Raw genomic sequence first — 19,902 nt, forward strand, 5'->3', positions numbered from 1 at the left:
CACACCTTCTATTCAGCTGACCCCAAAGACATATTGATTGAACAAGAACAGTCCTACATGGTGAGTCATGGTAGTGATTTTCTCTACATGAGTGATGAATCAGCCATTGCTGAGAACGAAAGGGGAGAGAAAGCATTACTAAAGGCTAACGGCCCACAGCTGACACGACAGACCTTTAGTCTGACTCTGTACTGCTGTCAACAATGCTGATTATTCTATCGTTTATATTCCAATTAAACAGAATCATTGGTTTGTCTATAAAATACGATGTGCAAAAAATAAATAAATACATAAATTCATGGGGTTAAGTGTCCATTGAATATATGCATGCTACTTCAGAAGCTTTCCACAAGATCAAACTAAAAGTTGATGGGAAACAGTAAAACTTAAACTTCCCCTCCAGACCCAACAGGGCTTAAAAATGAAGCCAAAACTGCAGTTCCTCTAATGGCCACTTGAGGCTGGCTCCAAAAGCGGGTCAATCCCCAAAGTCCTCCATGTTAAAATGCTTTAACTTTACAGCAGAAAGAAACATGTTTACAGCCTGGTACAAAAATGGTTTCAGCCACTATAACTAATTTCCCTATCTGTGACAACTGTACAGGGGGTGAATTAGGTGAAACTCACCTGTTTAAATGTTATTAATACAAATGTAAGTCATGTTTAAGGGCATGGCAGCTTTGAGTGACGGGTTGGTGCCATCCATTGACAAGTCGTTACCACATCAAAATGTTGGTTGGGTAATGTAACCATGGCATAACTCCAGACTCACAGGCTTAGCCATAACTGTCACTATGTCAGTGAGTTTTCAGTTCATTAAAGTTAACTGTTACTTTTGGTCACCTAAAAGAGTTTTGTTGAGCATTTGGTTGTACTAAAAGACCCTCTAAGGAGTCAGGAATTCAGTTTTTCTGCTAGGTACATTTTGTTTTAGTGGTTTTGCGCTTGTGTTTCGCATGCAAAAAGTAGCATTAGCATTATCACAGTTAACCATAGCTGTAAATGCACCATGCTTATCAAACTAGCAGCTAGCTTTAGGTCTTGCTTCGTCCTTCATACAAATATGGTCATTCTCCTAGGGCTAGACTGGTGACCAGTTGACAGGTGAAAGAGCAGGGCACATCCAGATGGCTAGTGTTTACTTTCAAGGAAATATCAGAAAAATCTAGCCATACATGTTTCAGCCTCAGTCAGACCCCGACTCAGATAAGGAGTCTGTTGCACACCAAGTTCAGTGATGGGCAGATATATCAGAATAGTAAGCGTAGTTAGCATCTTTTATTCATTTAAGTTGTTTGTTAGCTTGTTAGCTTGTAATTGGCTGACACAGTGCTAATGCTGTGACACATAAATAATATCTGCTAAGATGTTACAGTATGTTCTCATTGGTCTGGTTAACATCCAGAAACACACTTGACAATGTTAGCATGCAAACTAATGCTAACTCTGTGCTTTGAACGGACAGTCCGCTCTTGTGGTTTCAGGTTTCTTTGCTGGTGTTGCATTGAAGTCTGCTCCCCTGGTGATACATTTTCTGTGTTGGACAGTGATTGCTTTTTCTGTTGTACCTCATCTAGCTTATCCGGTTCATGTTTAAACCTCAAATTTTAGTGAAATGCACCAACATCGCCCCCTTCAGTGGAGAAATGTGAAAACTATTCTCTAGTGCCAAACTTTGCACAGATACAATTCAGTAAAGTCAAAGCCAGGACATTAACAAATGAAAAGCATATTTTTGAGTGGAGAAAGACTTGAAAACACTAGCCCACAAAATGACCATCTTTAGTTTCAAAACTACTAGTAACTGCCATACTGGTCATAGCCTTGGTTTCATGTACATACAGTGAAATGAACAGAGTTCAAAAATAGCAGCTGAGTTACCTTTAAACTTATGGAAGACAGCCCAGAGTTCAGCAATGTCAGTAGCAAATGTAATGTCTGTGTCCAGGACGATGACTCTCTGCAGGTCGGATGGCAGCGTCTTAGTGAGCACCAGCTTCATCAGGCCATAGATTCCAGAGTAATGTTTGTTAGGGATCCATGACACCTCGGACTGAAAGACCACACCACAGCAAGACTGACATTACTTACTGTTTATACAACATCATCCTTAAAGATGGTTTACAAAGCTACTAACTTTTCCAAAGAATTAAAGAAGGTGGCAATCATACTCAATCATAATCAACTACAGAATAAAAAGTGAAGAATGCAGGTCTGAGTATTTCTGAGGGAAGCTGGCAGTCAGTGAGGTGAACGGGAGTCAGGGCTCTTCACCTTCAGCTCGTCTGCGTCGTAGAAGTCGACCCTGACGGCAGGGACCATCCAGGTATGGAAAAGAGAGGACAGGATCTGCTGAGCAATGGAGTCTGTGATGAAATGGAAATGTAGTGGGTTCCGCCTGTGGACACACACACACAACAAATACACAAACATGGATAAGCTCTACGCTCTGACAGCAACATCCTGCTTCAAAGTTACTAAACTTCAACAACTTCACACAGAAAGTTCTTTACAACAACTACATTAAAAGGGCCAGTTTGTCTATTCCACAAAACTGGGAAAACTAACTGTAGATGAACAGTTTGCTTTTCTGCTTAATGATGTATATTTACACTATATGTGGTGAAAAATTTGTTTAATGCAGAACATTATGATGTCACAGTGAAGCTGACCTTTGATCTTTTGGATATAAAATGTCACAACTTCATCTTTTTATCCCATTAGACATTTGTGTGAAATTTTGTCAGCTACAGCCCAAAAAAACATTTTGTGAGATCACACCGACCTTGACCATTGACCTTCAACCACAAAATCATCAACAGTTAATCCTCCAGTTTAAGTGGACCTTTGTGTCAAACTTAAAAAAAATTCCCCTTAGGTGTTCTTGAAATATTGTGCTCACAAGACTGAGACAGATGCGAGGTCACACTGACCTTGACCTTTGCCCACCAAAATCTAATAAATTTATTGTTGAGTCCAAGTGAACATTTGTGCCAAATTTTAAGAAACTCCCTCAAGGTGTTCTAAAGATATCATATCCACACAAATGAAATAGATGAGGCCACATAGAACTTGACCTCTGACCACCAAAATCTAATGAGTTCAATATTGGGTCCAGGGGAATCTATGTGCCAATACCAAGAAATTCGCTCAAGCAAGAATGAGATAGATGCGAGGTCATAGCGACCTTGACCTTTTACCCTTGACTACCAAAATCTAATCAGTTCATCCATGAGTCCAAGTGAACATTTGTGACAAAATTTTAAGAAATTCCCTTTAGGTGTTCTTGAGATACTGCGTTCACATGAATGGGACAGACGAACGGATGGATAGACAACCTCAAAACATAATGCCTCTGGCCACGGCTGTCTCTGGTGCGGAGAAAATAGAATTCCTCTAGTCTAATTTTTTCCCCAAATGTTGTCATGTATGAAAAGACTCGGAATGAACAGAGGACTTCTTGATTACTAAAACAGAGCTTTTAAATAGCATTTGAATAGGAATGATTCAGTTCCAAGCTTTTTGATCCAGTACTGAGAGGCAGACTAACATATTGTTGGTTTGGATGTTTTCATGGATTGCATTGAAAAAAACAAACAAACACAGAATAGCCCCATTCCCAGCCAGTTTAATATGGCATTTTGCTAGATTTGGAAGACTTTTAAGAGACAGATTTTGAAAATGATCAAAAGGTCAAAACTCCTAAAGCTCCTCAACAACCTCAGATGACATACAACTGGTTTCACAGTACTCTTCATCAGTGATGTAGTGGTAGTTGATGAGGTGGATGTACTACTTGGTAGATAAGTAGATTACAGTGGAGGAAGTGGGTGTACTCGTACTCGTACTCGTACTTGTCATCCTCCGCTTATCTGGGTCCGAGTCGCGGGGGCAGCAGCCTCAGCAAAGAAGCCCAGACAGTCCTCTCCCCAGCCACTTCCGTCAGCTCTTCCGCGGGAACCCCGAGGCGTTCCCAGGCCAGCCGGGTGATGTAATCCCTCCAGCGTGTCCTGGGGTGGCCCCGAGGTCTCCTCCCAGTTGGACATGCCCGAAACACCTCCCGAGGGAGGCGTCTGGAAGGCATCCTTACCAGATGCCTGATACACCTCAACTGGCTCCTCTCGATGTGGAGGAGCAGCGGCTCTACTCCGAGTCCCTCCCGGATGTCTGAGCTCCTTACCCTATCTCTAAGGCTGAGCCCAGCTACCCTGCGGAGGAAACTCATTTTGGCCGCTTGTACTCGCGATCTCATCCTTCCGGTCACTACCCAGAGCTCGTGACCATAGGTGAGGGTTGGAATGTAGATCGACCGGTAAATTGAGAGCTTCGCTTTCTGGCTAAGCTCCCTCTTCACCACAACGGACCGGTTAAGCGCCGCATCACTGCTGACACCGCCCCAATCCGCCTGTCAATCTCCCGCTCCATCCTATCCTCACTCGTGAACAAGACCCCGAGATACTTAAACTCCTCCACCTGAGGAAGGACCTCCCCCCTGACCTGGGGTGGGCAATCCACCCTTTTCCAGCTGAGGACCATGGCCTCAGACTTGGAGGTGCTGATTCTCATCCCAGCCGCTTCACACTTGGCTGCGAACCGGCCCGTGGGTGTACTCTCTTCTATATTCCAATGTTTTCTTAGCTGATCTGTTGGTATACTGTAAACGGCCAGAAAAAGAGGTGGGTATACCCAGTATACCTGCTTATACCCTTCACTACATGACAAGTTAATTAACTTTGACTAGGTATCAAACCTCTTGTGTAGACCTTTTGTGTAGACCAAAATGTCTCTGTTGCACAGAGTACAGAAATATGCCATTAAATGCCTGATCAGATTTGTAGTTTTTGTCACTTATTGACAGAACAGATACCTCCTGATTTAAATTAAAATGTTGCCGTATTTAGCAAGATTTTTACTTAGGTAATATTCTGATATAACTGATTGTGCTCAGACAAGATTTAAATATTGAGAACTTTAGCTTATTTTGCTAAAAGAAGAGGAACAACATTCCTAAAAACAAACAAACAATCAAACAAACAAACAAAAAAAAACTCTGGTGTATCATTTCTGATCATACACGCCAGTCCGTCGTGGTGAAGAGGGAGCTGAGCCGGAAAGCAAAGCTTTCGATTTACTGGTCCATCTACGTCCCAACCCTCACCTATGGTCATGAACTCTGGGTAGTGACTGAAGGAATGAGATAGTGTATACAAGCGGGGGAAATGAGTTTCCTCCGTGGTGTGGCTGGGCTCAGTCTTAGAGATAAGGTGACATCCGGAAGGAGCTCAGAGTAAAGCCGCTGCTCCTTTACATTGAAAAGGGTCAGTTGAGGTGGTTCAGGCATCTGACTAGGATGCCTCCTGGGCGCCTCTTGCTGGAGGTATCCTGGGCACGTCCCACTGGTAGGAGGCTCCGGGTCAGACCCAGAACACACTGTAGGGATTACATATCTCGTCTAGCCTGGGAACGCCTTGGGGACCCCAGGAGGAGCTGGAAAGCGTTGCCAGGGAGAGGGATGTCTGGGGTGCTTTGCTCGGCCTGCTGCCCCCGTGACCCGGCCCCAGATACGCAGATGAAAATGGATGGATGGATGGATCATTTTCTGAATATAACTCAGGAATCTTCTTGGCCAAGTACTGAAAATGACATTGAAACAAGCCCTAGTCCTGACTAATAAATTAGTGCAGCACCCATTTCAGTTATCAAGTATGATGGCCACATGCATATTCCAATCTTTTAGGGAGCAACATATTCTTAGTAAAGATATATCACAGCAGCTTTATGATCAAACCCTAACCCTACATCTACAATTTCATCTGTTCATGAAGACCATTGAATTGATTGAAAGCTCCGAAATAAGCAGGTAATTGAAGCTTGAGTCAAGATTGTTTTGTTGACTTCAACTATATAGTTTGGGAATGAGTGTATGCAGTCAGGCCCGAGGCTGGTAAAGCAGACACAGCACAGTGAAGGGGGTGATTCATCAGACACGATGCCTGAAACTTCATCCAGAGAAGCCTGTTCACTCTGTATCTCAGACCTCACACACATAGAAGAGGGGGGAGTGTGCAAAATAGGTATTCAGGACTTCCAAATCAGGTCAAGAAATAGTGACACTGAGCTGAGGATGTGAGCACCCTTGGGTGTCTTGTGCTGAATGACTTTGGGAATGAATGTGTCAGCTGCACTTGCTCAATAAGTACTGGGGGCTGGGAGCTGTCAAAATGTGTTGGAACTCTGGTTCCATACAAGCTGTCAGAAACGGCAGTGCAAATAGAAAGGGTCTTCACATCCTCTGGACAAACAGCAACAAGCCTTTCATTAGATGCTTGGGATTATGCAGATAAGGAAGCAAATATGTCAAGTACATCCTGATTATTAGATCTGTACCCATGATAATCTTATCATGTAATCTTCATAATGATTGTTATCATGTTCCAGTAACGACTTTCTGAGCGGACACAGATACAGATTCATTGTGCTCTCATCTGCTCAGAGTGAGGGGTTGTCCAGAGCTTGAGTATTCACCTCCATGTAAAAAGAAAGTCACTTCCATCATATGTAGAGTAGGGATAAACAGATCCAACTTTTTCTCTCCCAATACTGAATCCAATACCCAAAGACAGGGAACTGGCTGTTGAGATTCTGTTTAAGTTACAGTTTTTGAAGTAGTGTTAATTTTTTGGGCAGCTTTGATGACACCTTTGTGTCTTTGAGGTCATTTTCTCTTATTTTGTTTATTTGTTGTTGATTTGTGTCTCTATGTAGTTGATTTGTTTCTCTTCGTGCTAGATTTGCATCTCTTTGTAGTCACTTTGTTTCTCTTTGTAATCAATTTGCATCTCCTTGTAGTCAAGTTGCATCCCTTGATAGTGCATTTGTTTCTCTTTGTAGTAAATCTGCATCACTTTGTGGTCGAGTTACGTCTCTTTGTAGTCAATTTGCCACTCTTTGTAGTTAGGTTGTGTCTTTTTGTAGCTGACTTACATTTCTTTGTAGTCCAGTTGCATCCCTTGGTAGTAAATTCCTGTCTCTTTTTAGTCAATTTGAATCTTTCTGTAGCCAAGTTGTGTCTCTTTGTAGTTCATTTACATCTCTTTGTAGTCAATTTGCATCTCTTTGGAATCGAGTTGCATCCCTTGGTAGTAAATTTGTGTCTCTTAGTAGCCGATTTGCATCTCTCTGTAGTTGGGTTGTTGTCTCTTTGTAGTCTATATTCTTTAGTTGATTTGCATCTTTTTGTAGCCAAGTTGTGTCTCTTTGTAGTCAATTTACATCTCTCTGTAGTAAATTTGCATCTCTTTGTGGTCGAGTTGTGACCTTGATAGTGTATTTGTTTCTCTTTGTAGTTGATTCATATCTCTTTGTAGTCGATTTGCATCTCTTTTTAGTTGGTTTGGGCCTCTTTGTATTCATTGGATTGACCTTCCAACAATAAACAGTAATTGTCACGTCACACAGAGCAGAGACTCTTGACCAGGGACCACCTGAACCCTTGGGTTCCTGGACCTGTGCCAGGTTTGCCTACTGAGTAATCCAGGATGCTCCACACCACTGTTAAAAGTCTTAATTACATGCTCATGCATTTCTGTACCTAGAACCACTTTAGCTATCTGTGGCTGTGGAAATTAAAACCAACCCCCTCTATAGTTGCTAGAAGGTTTTAGTAGAGCTGATTCAATGACAACTGTTTTACCACACTTTGTTATTTAAACACATAACAAAATCTATTTCATCCATGCACTATTTCTAAGCAACTGTATAGTCAGAGTCAATTTATCTCTGAGTAGCACAGTCATCACTTTTAGTCTGGTGAACACATTTGTTGTGAAGCACATGCAGGAATAGATGAGTAAGTATTGGCAGTAGCTTTACAGACCAAAATTACGTCACCATAAACAGAACTGCATAGAAAACAAAGCTTTTGCTGTGATGATGCCATTCAGGTTAGAGAATGACTGTTGACATATATGCCATAGCAACACATTCTCATCCACGGATGTCAAATAATGACACTCGCAGGTTATCAAATACCAATGCTTCTTGCACCCCTCAGTGTGTGATACTGATGCCAAAGGCTGTGATTAGGTTTAAGCAACAAAATTACTCAGTTACGTTAGTCGTCGTCGTCGTCGTCCTCCGCTTATCCGGGTCCGGGTCGCAGGAGCAGCAGCCTCAGCAAAGAAGCCCAGACAGTCCTCTCCCCAGCCACTTCCATCAGCTCTTCCACGGGACCCCGAGGCGTTCCCAGGCCAGCTGGGTGATGTAGTCCCTCCAGCGTGTCCTGGGGCGGCCCCGAGGTCTCCTCCCGGTTGGACACACCCGAAACACCTCCCAAGGGAGGCGTCCGGAAGGCATCCTTACGGGACAAGATCCCAAGATACTTAAACTCCTCCACCTGAGGAAGGACCTCCCCCCCGACCTGGAGTGGGCAATCCACCCTTTTCCGGCTGAGGGCCATGGCCTCAGACTTGGATAAGACTTAAATAAGTTCTTAACATGAAGTAAATGCCTCATGTGAGTGACGTAAGTATACAATGGAGGTAAGTAAGGTCACGTTATGTTAAAACTACACTGACTTACGTGACATTAGGTAAAACTAAATTGACTTTTGGTTTTATATGGGACACAAACAGCTTTTTTTAGTACGTCAGTTGTTCTAAATGTCAAATATTGCGCGGATGGGTTTCCAGTGGAGTTAGCTGAAAGCCTGGTGCATCTCATAAAGATGACAAAGAGTGCCCTCGGTATCTGTATCAGATGCAGAGAGGCATGACAAAGCATCCGTATCTGATGACTTTGGAATGAAATTTGGGCTGACTGTAAATATGGCAATATTACCAGAAAAGACTTTAGCAATAGAATTTGAGCAATCAGCCAAACTTGACTGAATAAATGTAGCTGATAGCAGAAAGACTGAATCTCACAATGGCACTGATAAAGAAACAATTAAACTACATGAATATTAAGTTACTATTTAATGTGGATCACTCACATTTCAGGCTGTTCATATAAGGTATTTGTACCAGGCTTAAGTACAGTGCACAGTATTCACACTAATCAAATGAACTTGACTTGTGGTCAGCTGTACTTGGATCTGGATCCAAGTCCCTGATGTGAAAGCCTTATTAGTGAACACCCAATCTGCTAAATAAGGTCAGTATCAATGCCGATACCAATGCAGTGGATCACATTGGTGCATCCACAGGGTACAGCAGTGTATTTCTCTGAAACTTGCAGGTGAATCTTTTAGTTGGGCTGTTGTTACCCAGCATGTTTGGTGTGGTTTATATGAACATAGACACAATTATAATTGCTTTCAGTATCACATCATAATGCAGAACAGGAAACCAGAGCACTAGGATAACATCAATTCATGATTGTCAACCTTCACATACATGGCTGAGTACTTCCCCATCAGCAACATTAAAAGCAGCTCTTTCTGTAATGACTTTGTAATGACCTTAACCATTAAATAAGTGGTTTGTCTTTGCCTTCCAAAATGACCTATATGAGCATTTTCTGATCTGGTTCCCCCACCAGCAAGCTGACACAACCAACAATTCAGGTTGTCTGGTAAAGCTTATGCAACTAAAACTACTTTATTCAGCTTAGGGAAAGATTGTGGGCATGACTAAAAGAAATGAATGTTAGCTGTTGGTAGGAGGTGGGAGGCAGACCATGTTCTCCCATTTCAAAGTCAGACACTTTGCATGCCCACCCTACAACCACAAAAAAAGGTTTTGTGGTGTGGAACAATGTCTATTACTAATACTTTTGCTTCTGACAGAAAACATTATCATTTGTACAGCCACAGGTCACTTATTTGGAATAAATACACAAAGGTCATTTAAAACTTTTAAACAGACGCCCAATGCTGTTGTTTTTTTGGTCTGGGATTATCTCGACAGGGACATATACAGCTGCTGTTGGACATATCAGAATGATGAGAAGCCCCGTTGTCTGACTGAATACAGCAGAAAGAGGCCATCTTTCATGCGGGACAGCATCAGTCACACAGTGAGAGCGATTCTACAGGGCTCTCCATCACTGAGGCAAGAGATGAACTGGTGACAAATTTTTGATTTACAGTGTAGGCCAAACAACATACGGCTGCTGGAAATTAACTGACAGTATAGTACAGTAACTACGGCATAGATCATCTAAACCGTGTTTCATAGGAAATTTATAGTATATTCCTTTGAGCACATTCATCACAAATCGACAATACAGGGAAGAAATACAGCTGGAGACTGTTTGATAAAAGCTGCAGGTCAGCTAATCGCAGGGTTAGGTGATGTTTGACAATCAATGTCCCATCCCATCCTCTCTGTCATTCAGCGGTATGCCCAACACTATCAGATGTCAGTCCGACAGGCTGACCTCACCAGCGTCTGTCCGCTCACATATTTGTCACTCAGCGGCAAAACAACAGTGAGTCAACATTTAAACATCCCCCCTGATTAAACAGGGCCTGTAGTGGTTTGCATATTAGCAATGCCGCTGGTGACCTGTCCTCGACAAAAAAAAAAAAAAAAAAGAAAGAAAGAAAAGCCATTTCTGTTCATATCATTGCCAATCACCTGATAAAGGAGGGGGGAGTCTGTAAACACTATTCTGCTGCATGAGTCATCCTTTAGGTAGGCGTCATACTTTTTTCTTTAGACAGCTTTACAAATGGAGCACAATATTGTAAACCTAATCTATGGAAAACAGTGATGCTGAGGTCTAGTCTTTTATCTGACTGTCCTGCAAATTTCTTCACACCTGTTACTATTTTATTCTAGGACTATTTTTCTGAAAAATTCTACATGATTTAAATGAAAATCATCAAACTGATGTGATAGTCTTGTGTATCAAAACTGTAACTATGACGCAGTGCATACATAAGAAAAGAAATACATATAAGAATGTGGACTGTATTTCTTTTTATGTCCTGTATGGATGTTTTAATTTAGACACTGTAGATCTCCCATGTTCACTAGGGAATCAGACATTTAGACAAACATTTTAAAACTAGAATAACTGCCTCATTGTTGTATGCCTATGCCAGCCAGTCAAGTTACAGTTTACATTCATGTCTATCCACACTGTAGCCATGACAGGAGGCAATGCTTAAAATATGGATGTTTGAAGCTGTATGAAGCTACAAATTCTAAAACATTGATGCTACACACACATCTTTAACCCAGCAGCACAGATGATGAATATTTCACTATCAAAGGAGCCCCCCACCCCTAACACACTTTGCAATGTTGGCAATTAAAGCATTCAAATCTGTCAATGGACTAACAAATGCCAGAATTTTCCCCAGGACTTTTTTTTTTTTTTTTGTTTGGATTGGTCTTAGCTAGCCTAGCTGAACCCCAGAATAGATACCACTATTGAGGTTTGGCAAAATTTAGAGGGAAAAGTGCCATGCTGTAGATGTATGGTGTACATTTTATTTGACAAAGCATTGTTGGTCTAAAGGCAACACAATTTTACAGTTGGATAATGTAAGAATTATTCATTTCCATATAATTTTTTGTCAAAGCCACAGGGACCTGGAGAGGAGCTATAGAGCCACATGCGGCTCTGGAGCCACAGCTTGCCTACATCTGATCTATACAATCAGCACATTTCCAAGGTGAACACCTAAGACTAGTGTAACCAATTCAGTATCTGACCAAATGTTTCCCCTTCTGTTCCTGAGTTATGATGCTGAATAATGGCCAGAAAAGTGTTATTGCAGAACATTATGATGTCACAGTAAAATGGCCTTTGACCTTTTGGCTATAAAATGTCATCATTACATTATATTGTATAGGACATATCTGTGAAATTTTGTCATAATTAGCATATAGATTCTTGTATTATGGCCAAAAACATGTTTTGTGAGGTCACAGTGACCTTTGACCACCAAATTCTAATCAGTTCATTCTTGAGTCCAAGGCAATGTTTGTGCCAACATTGAAGAAATTCCTTCAAGGCGTCCTTGAGATATTGCATTTACCAAATTGAGATGGACACAAGGTCACAGTGACCTTAACCTTTGACTACCAAAATCTAATCAGGTCATCTTTAAGTCAAAGTGGACATTTGTGGCAAATCTAAAAAATTCCCCAAAGGTGTTCTTGGGAGAGAGAGTGTTGATGAGAATGGTACGGACATTGTTGTTGTTTTTTTGTTTTGTTTTTTGTTTGTTTTAGCTTTTGGCAAATCTAGACCTTGAAAAGTCATGCAGTATTAGCTGCCTTTAACCATCACCATTCCAACTAGGTGTGTTTACATGCTAAAGACCAATCCAAATTTGAGGATCATGAAGGCAAATCAGTTTTACAAAGCATCTTTTTACATGATTTCTAGCAGATATATGGATATGCCTGGATATCCCATCTGGGACAATGACATCATTACAGAGATTGTAGCAGTAACATTATGGCATTTGATTTGAACGAATTGTGACTGAGAAAAAGGGTTGTGAACTGCATTGTAAATTGCCTCATTTGGTTTCAAAAAGTTGTATATTCACTTATGAGCAAGACCCAGTTGGATTTGATTCTTATTTGAATTCATCATAATAAACATTAGCATGTTTATGAATAAACACAACTGTAGTTAAACCCCTATGGTGCTATCAGAGAGAATAGTTTCAACCTGACAGAAATCTTTAGCCATAAAACAATAGAAAGAGAGTGTGCATCTTAAGTATCTCTGGTCATTAAAAAGAAAAATGACAGTCTAAAGGTGCATCTACCAGCAGGAGTTAAAACTAAGTTTCTAGTAGTATAAAATGGAATTATCATTGTACTTATGATTAACTCACCTGCAACTCCAGAGCTAATTAAGAAGTGGTGCCGTTAGAAGCTGTGATGCTGAATGCACACTGACTGATTACTAATGGCTCCTCCATCTCCAATGTACAATAAACCATTCATTATTCATGTTTACATAAGACTAATGGCACCCGCTGAACATCAAGTGATGTTTCACAGTATTTAAGTGCTCATACGTCAGCTTGAAAGAAATGCAGGTTTGTCTTTTCCATCCTTCAGGTCTAACAGGACACCTACTTTATCACATTAACAGGTTTTCTCATTTGTTCAGAGGTCCTTTGCCTCTCTGACAATAGGTGGTATTTTATGTTTAAGTGCTGAAAGTAATGGCAGAGATGCAACTCATCCATTCAATAGGGAAATGGTTCAGAACATCCATTAAAGAGGCTCCTTTCATTTGGGTAACGCTAGATAGTTGCCAAAATCCAAAGTTGATATCCATCAAATACTTAATCTACAGCACGTTATTGTATAACTACACAGTCTGACAGAAATATGTGAAATGGACACAACCTCATAACAACTCATTATGTGGTGGTGGGCAAGAAATGTGTTAACATGAAAACATGCCAATGCAATGTCAATTACAATCGCAGTTTCATTGTACAACAGTCGCAGTTAGGTTAGATTTAGAGAAAGAAAAACACTTGGTTATAGAAAACTTGGGTAGGTTTCGGAAAAGATCATGGTTTTGGTTAAAATAACTACCTTAAAACTTCAATTAAAAGCCTAGTCCCAGTAGGACGCCCAGTCCTTTTTACTAGCCTGGAAGTTCTTCACATGTATAAAGATGCAAAAAGACTTGTATATAAATGTCATTTTATGGTGTATAAAGGGTAAAATGTAAAAAAAGAGCATTGCTGTACCTGTGGAAAAGGACAGATTTAACCAGTGTCACCACGTCTCGGCTGGCGTTGTAACCTGCACATACGATGGCCACGTGGATGGTCTGTGGAGATGACAAGAAGAGTAAAGGATTAAAGAGAGGGATCACAAGAATACACTGAAACAAAAAAGGTTATGAAAGGGAGAAATTAATTCTGCACTGTGTAGAAATAACAAAAAAGTTTAAAGAAAGTCATTTGAATAAAACACAAAGTACTTTGTATAAAATTCTGATAAACTATAGTCCTAACAGGTCAGCTACTTACGGTCTGTTGCCTTGCAGCCTCACATTCCTGGTAAGTTTAACTATTATGATGCCAACACATTTTAGCCCACAATCCATTGCTGCCTGACTTTTTGTTCATTAACACAAATGCAAAAACTGCTGGGGAAAAGAAACTCCCTTGGGATATCCTTTTGTTGTAAAGTATATCAGTTAGACAGGTTTAAAGGAAAACTTTTTACAACCTAATTAGTATTTTCAAAGCTTTTATCAGAGCAATTATCTGAACCACTTACTTGAAACCAAAAGTGACTGCGCCAGAAATGACCAATATAATTCTTCAATGAGCTACAAAATTGTGCATGCACTATAGAATGTAAAAAGTTGAGCCATAAGTTATGTAGCTCTGCAAGATCTAATGAAGCTTTGCAAAGGACAGTTAGAATATCAACTTTGTTCATACTTTCATTTTCACCCTTTTTAAATTTCAAAATAATTGTTTAAACGTCCAGGGTCTCCCACACCGTCATTTATTTTTGCGGCCCACCATGTGTAAAACATTTGCCACTACGTTTTGATTTTTTGGAACTGGACTGTTCATCAGGTGCACTGTTGAAATACATATACTGCACTGTTATTCTGCAACTCAAAACTCTACAAACTGCTGCTGAGGGAAAAAACACAGGAGCTCTGCCTGTGCTGCGCTCACGGACCCACAAAAAACTCCAAACCAACAGGCAAGAAAAACAAAACAAAACAAAAAAACAAAATGGAAAGTTTGCGACCCCACTGGCTGAAAAAGAATGTGTCAACCCCAAAAATGTACTAATTATTTCAGAAACATAACAGTTTTGTTGTTGTTGAGCCTATTCACTGTCTCCTTCACAGTCTGCTCCATACAGATATATTTCTAAGCAGATTTATGAAGCTTTGTATGCAGTGGACAAAGATAATTAAACCCCTGGAAAGTGTAAGTTACCTGACTCTCAAACAAGAATTACTGCCCCACGGTCGTATGCCTCCGTACACCAGTTAGGTTTCTCTTACAGTTAATACACATGTCTGTGCTTCATACATGTCTTCGAATAATGGTGACCTTGACCTTTAACCTATGACCAAAATCTAATCAGTCCATCGTTGCGTTCAAGTGGACGTTTTTGCCAAATTTGAAGAAATTCCCTTAACGCTTCGCGAAATATTGCGTTCATGAGAATGAGACGAATGCAAGCTCACATTGACCTTTGACCACCAACATCTAATAAGCTCATCCTTCAGTCCAAGTGAACGTTTGAGACAAATTTGGGAAAAAAAAAAAATCTCTAAAGGCTTTCTTGAGATATTGCGTAGACTTAAGACTGAGACATACAAGGTCACACTGACCTTGACCTTTAACATATGACCACCAAAATCTGATCAGTTCATCATTGCATACTATTGGACATTTGAGCTACATTTGAAGAATTTCCCTTAAGGCATTCTTAAGATATGGCATTCACAAGAATGGAAGAAGGACAACTGGAAAACATAATACATAAAAATATGTATCACGTCTCTGTTCAGATTTTACTAAGTTATGACTCCAAGAAGGAGTTGCTTCCATGAGCTGTGTCATAGCCACTGCTGCAGCTACAACTGAGGGGCCAAACTGCACTTACTAACTTTCTGTTGCTCTCAGAACACCAACATCCACCTGTCCGCCTACCAGTTTGAAAACTTTCCCTTGTTTAAAGTGGTACTTCAGCTATTAAGCATTGCATTTCTATAAAGTCTGGGGTCTTCCAAGACAAAGCTAGGTGCTACACTTCCCATAATATTGTCTTTCATTAGACCTTCACTGAACACATCGTTCATTTGTACCACAGCTTTTGTGTTATAAATTTAAAGTTTTTGAGACCAAACACCCATTGTCCTGATGACCTTGCTATGACATCATTAAAATTATTTTTCAGAAACGGAATGAGTTGTACCTCTCATAACTAGGGAATTAATTGTGACATATAAAGTTGGTAACTGCCCTTTTAAATTAAAAATATGGTAGAATCCAAAGTAAAGCTATGTTTAGCAGAGTCACTTTGCCACCCAGCAATGAAGTTTGTCTGTAAAATCTTATCACAGCTGACAGGACTGATGGTCAAAACCACAGAAATAACAGCTAGGTTATTAAAAACTAATTTTTGTTATTCATTAAAGGACTTTATCTTTGATAAAATGCTGTCAGGCATAATTTCCACTGGGGATAGAGGGACATGCCCCCTAAATTTTATAGTCTCCATTTTGTTATTAAAATATATTTAACGGTGTCCTCTGACTGCCCAGCCACCAAAATCCAGACAGAAGATGCTCAGAATTATTTGTATTGCTCACCTGGGTCACCTTCAGTACCACGCTCACAGAGTAATCTCTGTAATAAGCTTTGTGAGAAGAAGTGGGAGATTGAGAAGACTGTAGACGCTAATCAAAGCTGGAAAAACTCCTGTAATTACCTCCGTATTTTGGGGGTAAAACATTAATTAATTCTGTTTTTTTATTTCCAGATAATTCTTCTGGCAAGTGGCTTGGTTTTGCACCTCACCATACAACGATATTTTGCACTACCCTCATTCCTACCATAAACCAAAGTCTATATAAGGACTTGTGTATAAGAAACTGTATAATATGTTTTATTCTATTTCATTTTATTTTATTTGAATTTAAATAGCTGTATATTGGTTGCTATGTTCTGTGTGTGTGTACTGTGAAGGGGGTACTACTTTTATTTTAATGTGCTACCTGTGTTGTAAAATAACAAATAAATGAACCCTGTAGAACTGATCATAAATGAAAGAAAAAACAAACCAGGGATACATTACATCTGTACATAATTATGCAGTGTGTAAACCAAAACGTCACCTTTCAGTAGCGCTGTGGTTAAAGCCCTGTTAGGTTTAGGCACAAAAAAACCCCACTTGGTTATGGTCAGTGAAAGCTTAAAATACAATTCTTGAGGCATAATCTCTGTTGTAAGTGCAGCAATGTCTTGATATAAAATGTCTTTTCATAGCACAATCTCCAGTGGAAACACTGCAATGTCTGAGTGCAAAACAGCTGCGTTTTGTGGCAATATCCCAGCAAGAAACACAGCTAGGTCTTACTATTTTAATGGCTGCTTTTGTGGCAATATCCCAGCAAGAAACATGGCAATATCTCAGTATAGAACAGCTGCATTTGTGGCAATATCCCGGCAAGAAACACAGCTTTGTCTTGGTAAAAAAACAGCCGCTTTTTTTTTTTTTTTTTTTTAGCACTTGTAAAAAAACAACCGCTTTTAGTGGCATTATCCCCAGTGGAAACACAACAATGTCTCACTTTTTGTGCTACTATCCTTGGTGGAGACATAGCGATGTCTCAGAACAAAACAACCATTGTTTGTGGCACTTTCCCCTGCAAGAAACACAGCAATATCTCGGTAAAAGACAACATATTTTTGTGGCACTATGCCGACAACAAACACACCTATGTCTTAGTAAAAAAACAGCCTTTTGTGGCCCTATCCCCGGTGGAAACACAGCGATGTCTCAGGACAAAACAACTGTTGTTTGGGGCAACATCCTGGCAAGAGACGCAGCAATGTCTTGGTAATAACAACTGTTTTTGTGGCACTACCCCTGGTAGAAACATGATAATGTCTCGACAAAAAAAACCTTTTTGTGCTACTATCCTTGGTAGAAACACAGCTATGTCTCTGTACAAAACAATCGTTCTTTGTGGCACTTTCTCCAGCAAGGAATACAGCAATGTCTTGGTAAAAAACAACCTATTTTTTTAATTTATTCCTTAATGTATTTCTTTCATTTACCCTTTCCTTTAGCCTAGTTTTAACATTCTGCTGGTTTAAACAATCTCCTCACAGCCCTTACAGCCCTGGGTTATGGCTCCAATTTTAGCTCTCCCTGATGCCAGCTTGACATGTCAAAACTCCATGTGCATTTTCTTCTCCCCCTCTAAGAGCTTCTGCAGTTATCTCCCTGCAGGGGTCAGGGCAGGCGGGCTAACCCTCCAAATGAGCACGGGTCATGTTCAAGCACTGCTGGAGGGGTGCTACAGTGAGACTGAAGGAGCTCTGCTTTCCCTGCGGTCAGCTGGCTTCTGAACAGCGCCTGGCTCCAGCCAAGAACTGGGAGTGAGTGACAGCTGATGTGGGAGGAAAGTAGAAGGTGGTGATAAGAAACCATCTGAGGGCATATCCTCTCTCCGAGCACTACACCCACATCACACACCTGCCAGTGAGAGAGCACAGGGTGTGTGTCTGTGTTGGAGGACAGTCAGCTCTGAACCTCCTGTTACTACTCTGTGCAGTCTTATTCTGTACAATACAGGAACATGAAAATGTACTATTAAGCAGGGTGCATCTTAATGGTTTTTAGTAAATGTTTGATCAGCACTTACAGTAATTTATCAGATCCATTTAGTTTTGTTTTTGTTCTCTCTTGTATCTTTCTCCTGGTACACAATGTTCTCAAGAGGCCCCGCCACATATTTTTCACTCAATGGCAACACAGTTCACTCTGCAATATCTCATGTATGTACATCAGGCACATGTATGAAAATGCACAGTGTGTTCTCAGATATTAAATCAAGGTTCTGCACTGACTGGATGACCCCATTCCTAATCTAATTACCATATCTAATTTACATAATTGCCCCCTTAAACTTGTTACAAAACAAGTGCCATGTGTCATAAATCCTTTCCTAGTTTTCCATGTGTTTATTACTGGAAAAAAACTATTAGTTTTAAGAAACAGTATTTTACTAACAGAGATACAAGCATTGTGCCTGCTCAGGTTATAGAATATAAGTCACCAAGGGTTTATAACAGAGGGTTTCTGTGAAAATGTGAAGAAATTATAACATTTTTCTAAAACATTATATTAAGTTTTTTAAGCTAGGGAAAACAAACAACAGTTTGATCAATCAATCATGTCACATGAAGTCACACAAGCTACAAGTCCAGTGAAATGCAATCCTGTCAGCTCCTTTTACTTGTGTATTACAATGTGGTCCTTTGTTGCCTATTCTTATATTGTGGACTGCTATTTTATTATTGTCCATGTTTCTGGATTGTTCTGGTAAATTATGGTTTCTAGTTGGTAATGATTTAACTGTAGTTTTGGGTAAAGTGGCATCTATTGTTTTACAAATTAAATCCAATCTGAGCCAATACCCTGAATCTGTACCAATACAACTGACTACCTGTAAGTACAGGCTATTCCTGTCATCCAGACAAACACCCACTGAGCTAAGAGGTGATGTGCTGTGAGGTACTATCAGTGTGGGGATCACAGCATGGCTCTGTTGAAGCGCTCACATTATCCAGCCTTCTGACAGGGAGCCATATCCTGACAGCAAACCAACACCATCACTGCTGAGGATTAGTTTAATAGGAGGCTAAAGCCAAGCTATAATAAGGTCTCACTATGTGCTAATACCTGGTTCCTGGAAAGCATGACTGAAGAAAATAGAATAGAATAGAATTTTTCTCTCTAAAATGTACTATTGCAAATGTACATTAAACATATCTCACTTCACACTTATCCACCACTGGCTGCTGCACACAGTCTGAGCTGTTTCCCACTGCAGCAGCTTTCTGGCCCTCATTGTCGCCGGTGCCTTCCTCTGAATGGGTTCGGCTTTGGTTGCCACGGTGACCACCGCTTGGAAGGCGCGCAGATGGACTCCTGGGTGGCCGGCTCAGCTCCCGGCGCAGTGCCCGGTTCTCTTCCTCTACTGCCCGGACCCGCAGCTCTAAGGCCTGACGCTCACCGGCTCCACCCACCGGCGTTGATGATTGGGCTTCCAATGGAGAAAGGGGGAGGGGCTTCACTGTGGAGCAGAGACAGGAAAAAACTGATTTAACATGACTTTGTTCAGAACTTATTTCATGCATATCTGATAAAACAAAGATAATCTCTACTGTTGGTCTCAAAACAACCTCCTTGGAGA

At 40.6% G+C, this 19,902-nt stretch overlaps 1 protein-coding gene across 1 annotated transcript in view; it reads right to left on the bottom strand.

The window, feature by feature from the left end:
• large1 (LARGE xylosyl- and glucuronyltransferase 1) overlaps positions 1–19,902 on the bottom strand; it is a 157,869-nt gene that overhangs the window by 71,466 nt on the left and 66,501 nt on the right. The window contains exons 3-6 of the mRNA XM_049566449.1: positions 19,484–19,782; positions 13,682–13,764; positions 2,275–2,398; positions 1,882–2,053 (exon numbers count right to left, since the gene is read on the bottom strand). Of these exons, the coding sequence (XP_049422406.1) occupies positions 1,882–2,053; positions 2,275–2,398; positions 13,682–13,764; positions 19,484–19,782 (678 nt within the window). The remainder of the gene's footprint in view (positions 1–1,881; positions 2,054–2,274; positions 2,399–13,681; positions 13,765–19,483; positions 19,783–19,902) is intronic.

The sequence above is a fragment of the Epinephelus fuscoguttatus genome, linkage group LG22 (assembly GCF_011397635.1).
Source record: "Epinephelus fuscoguttatus linkage group LG22, E.fuscoguttatus.final_Chr_v1".
Classification (NCBI taxonomy): domain Eukaryota; kingdom Metazoa; phylum Chordata; class Actinopteri; order Perciformes; family Serranidae; genus Epinephelus; species Epinephelus fuscoguttatus.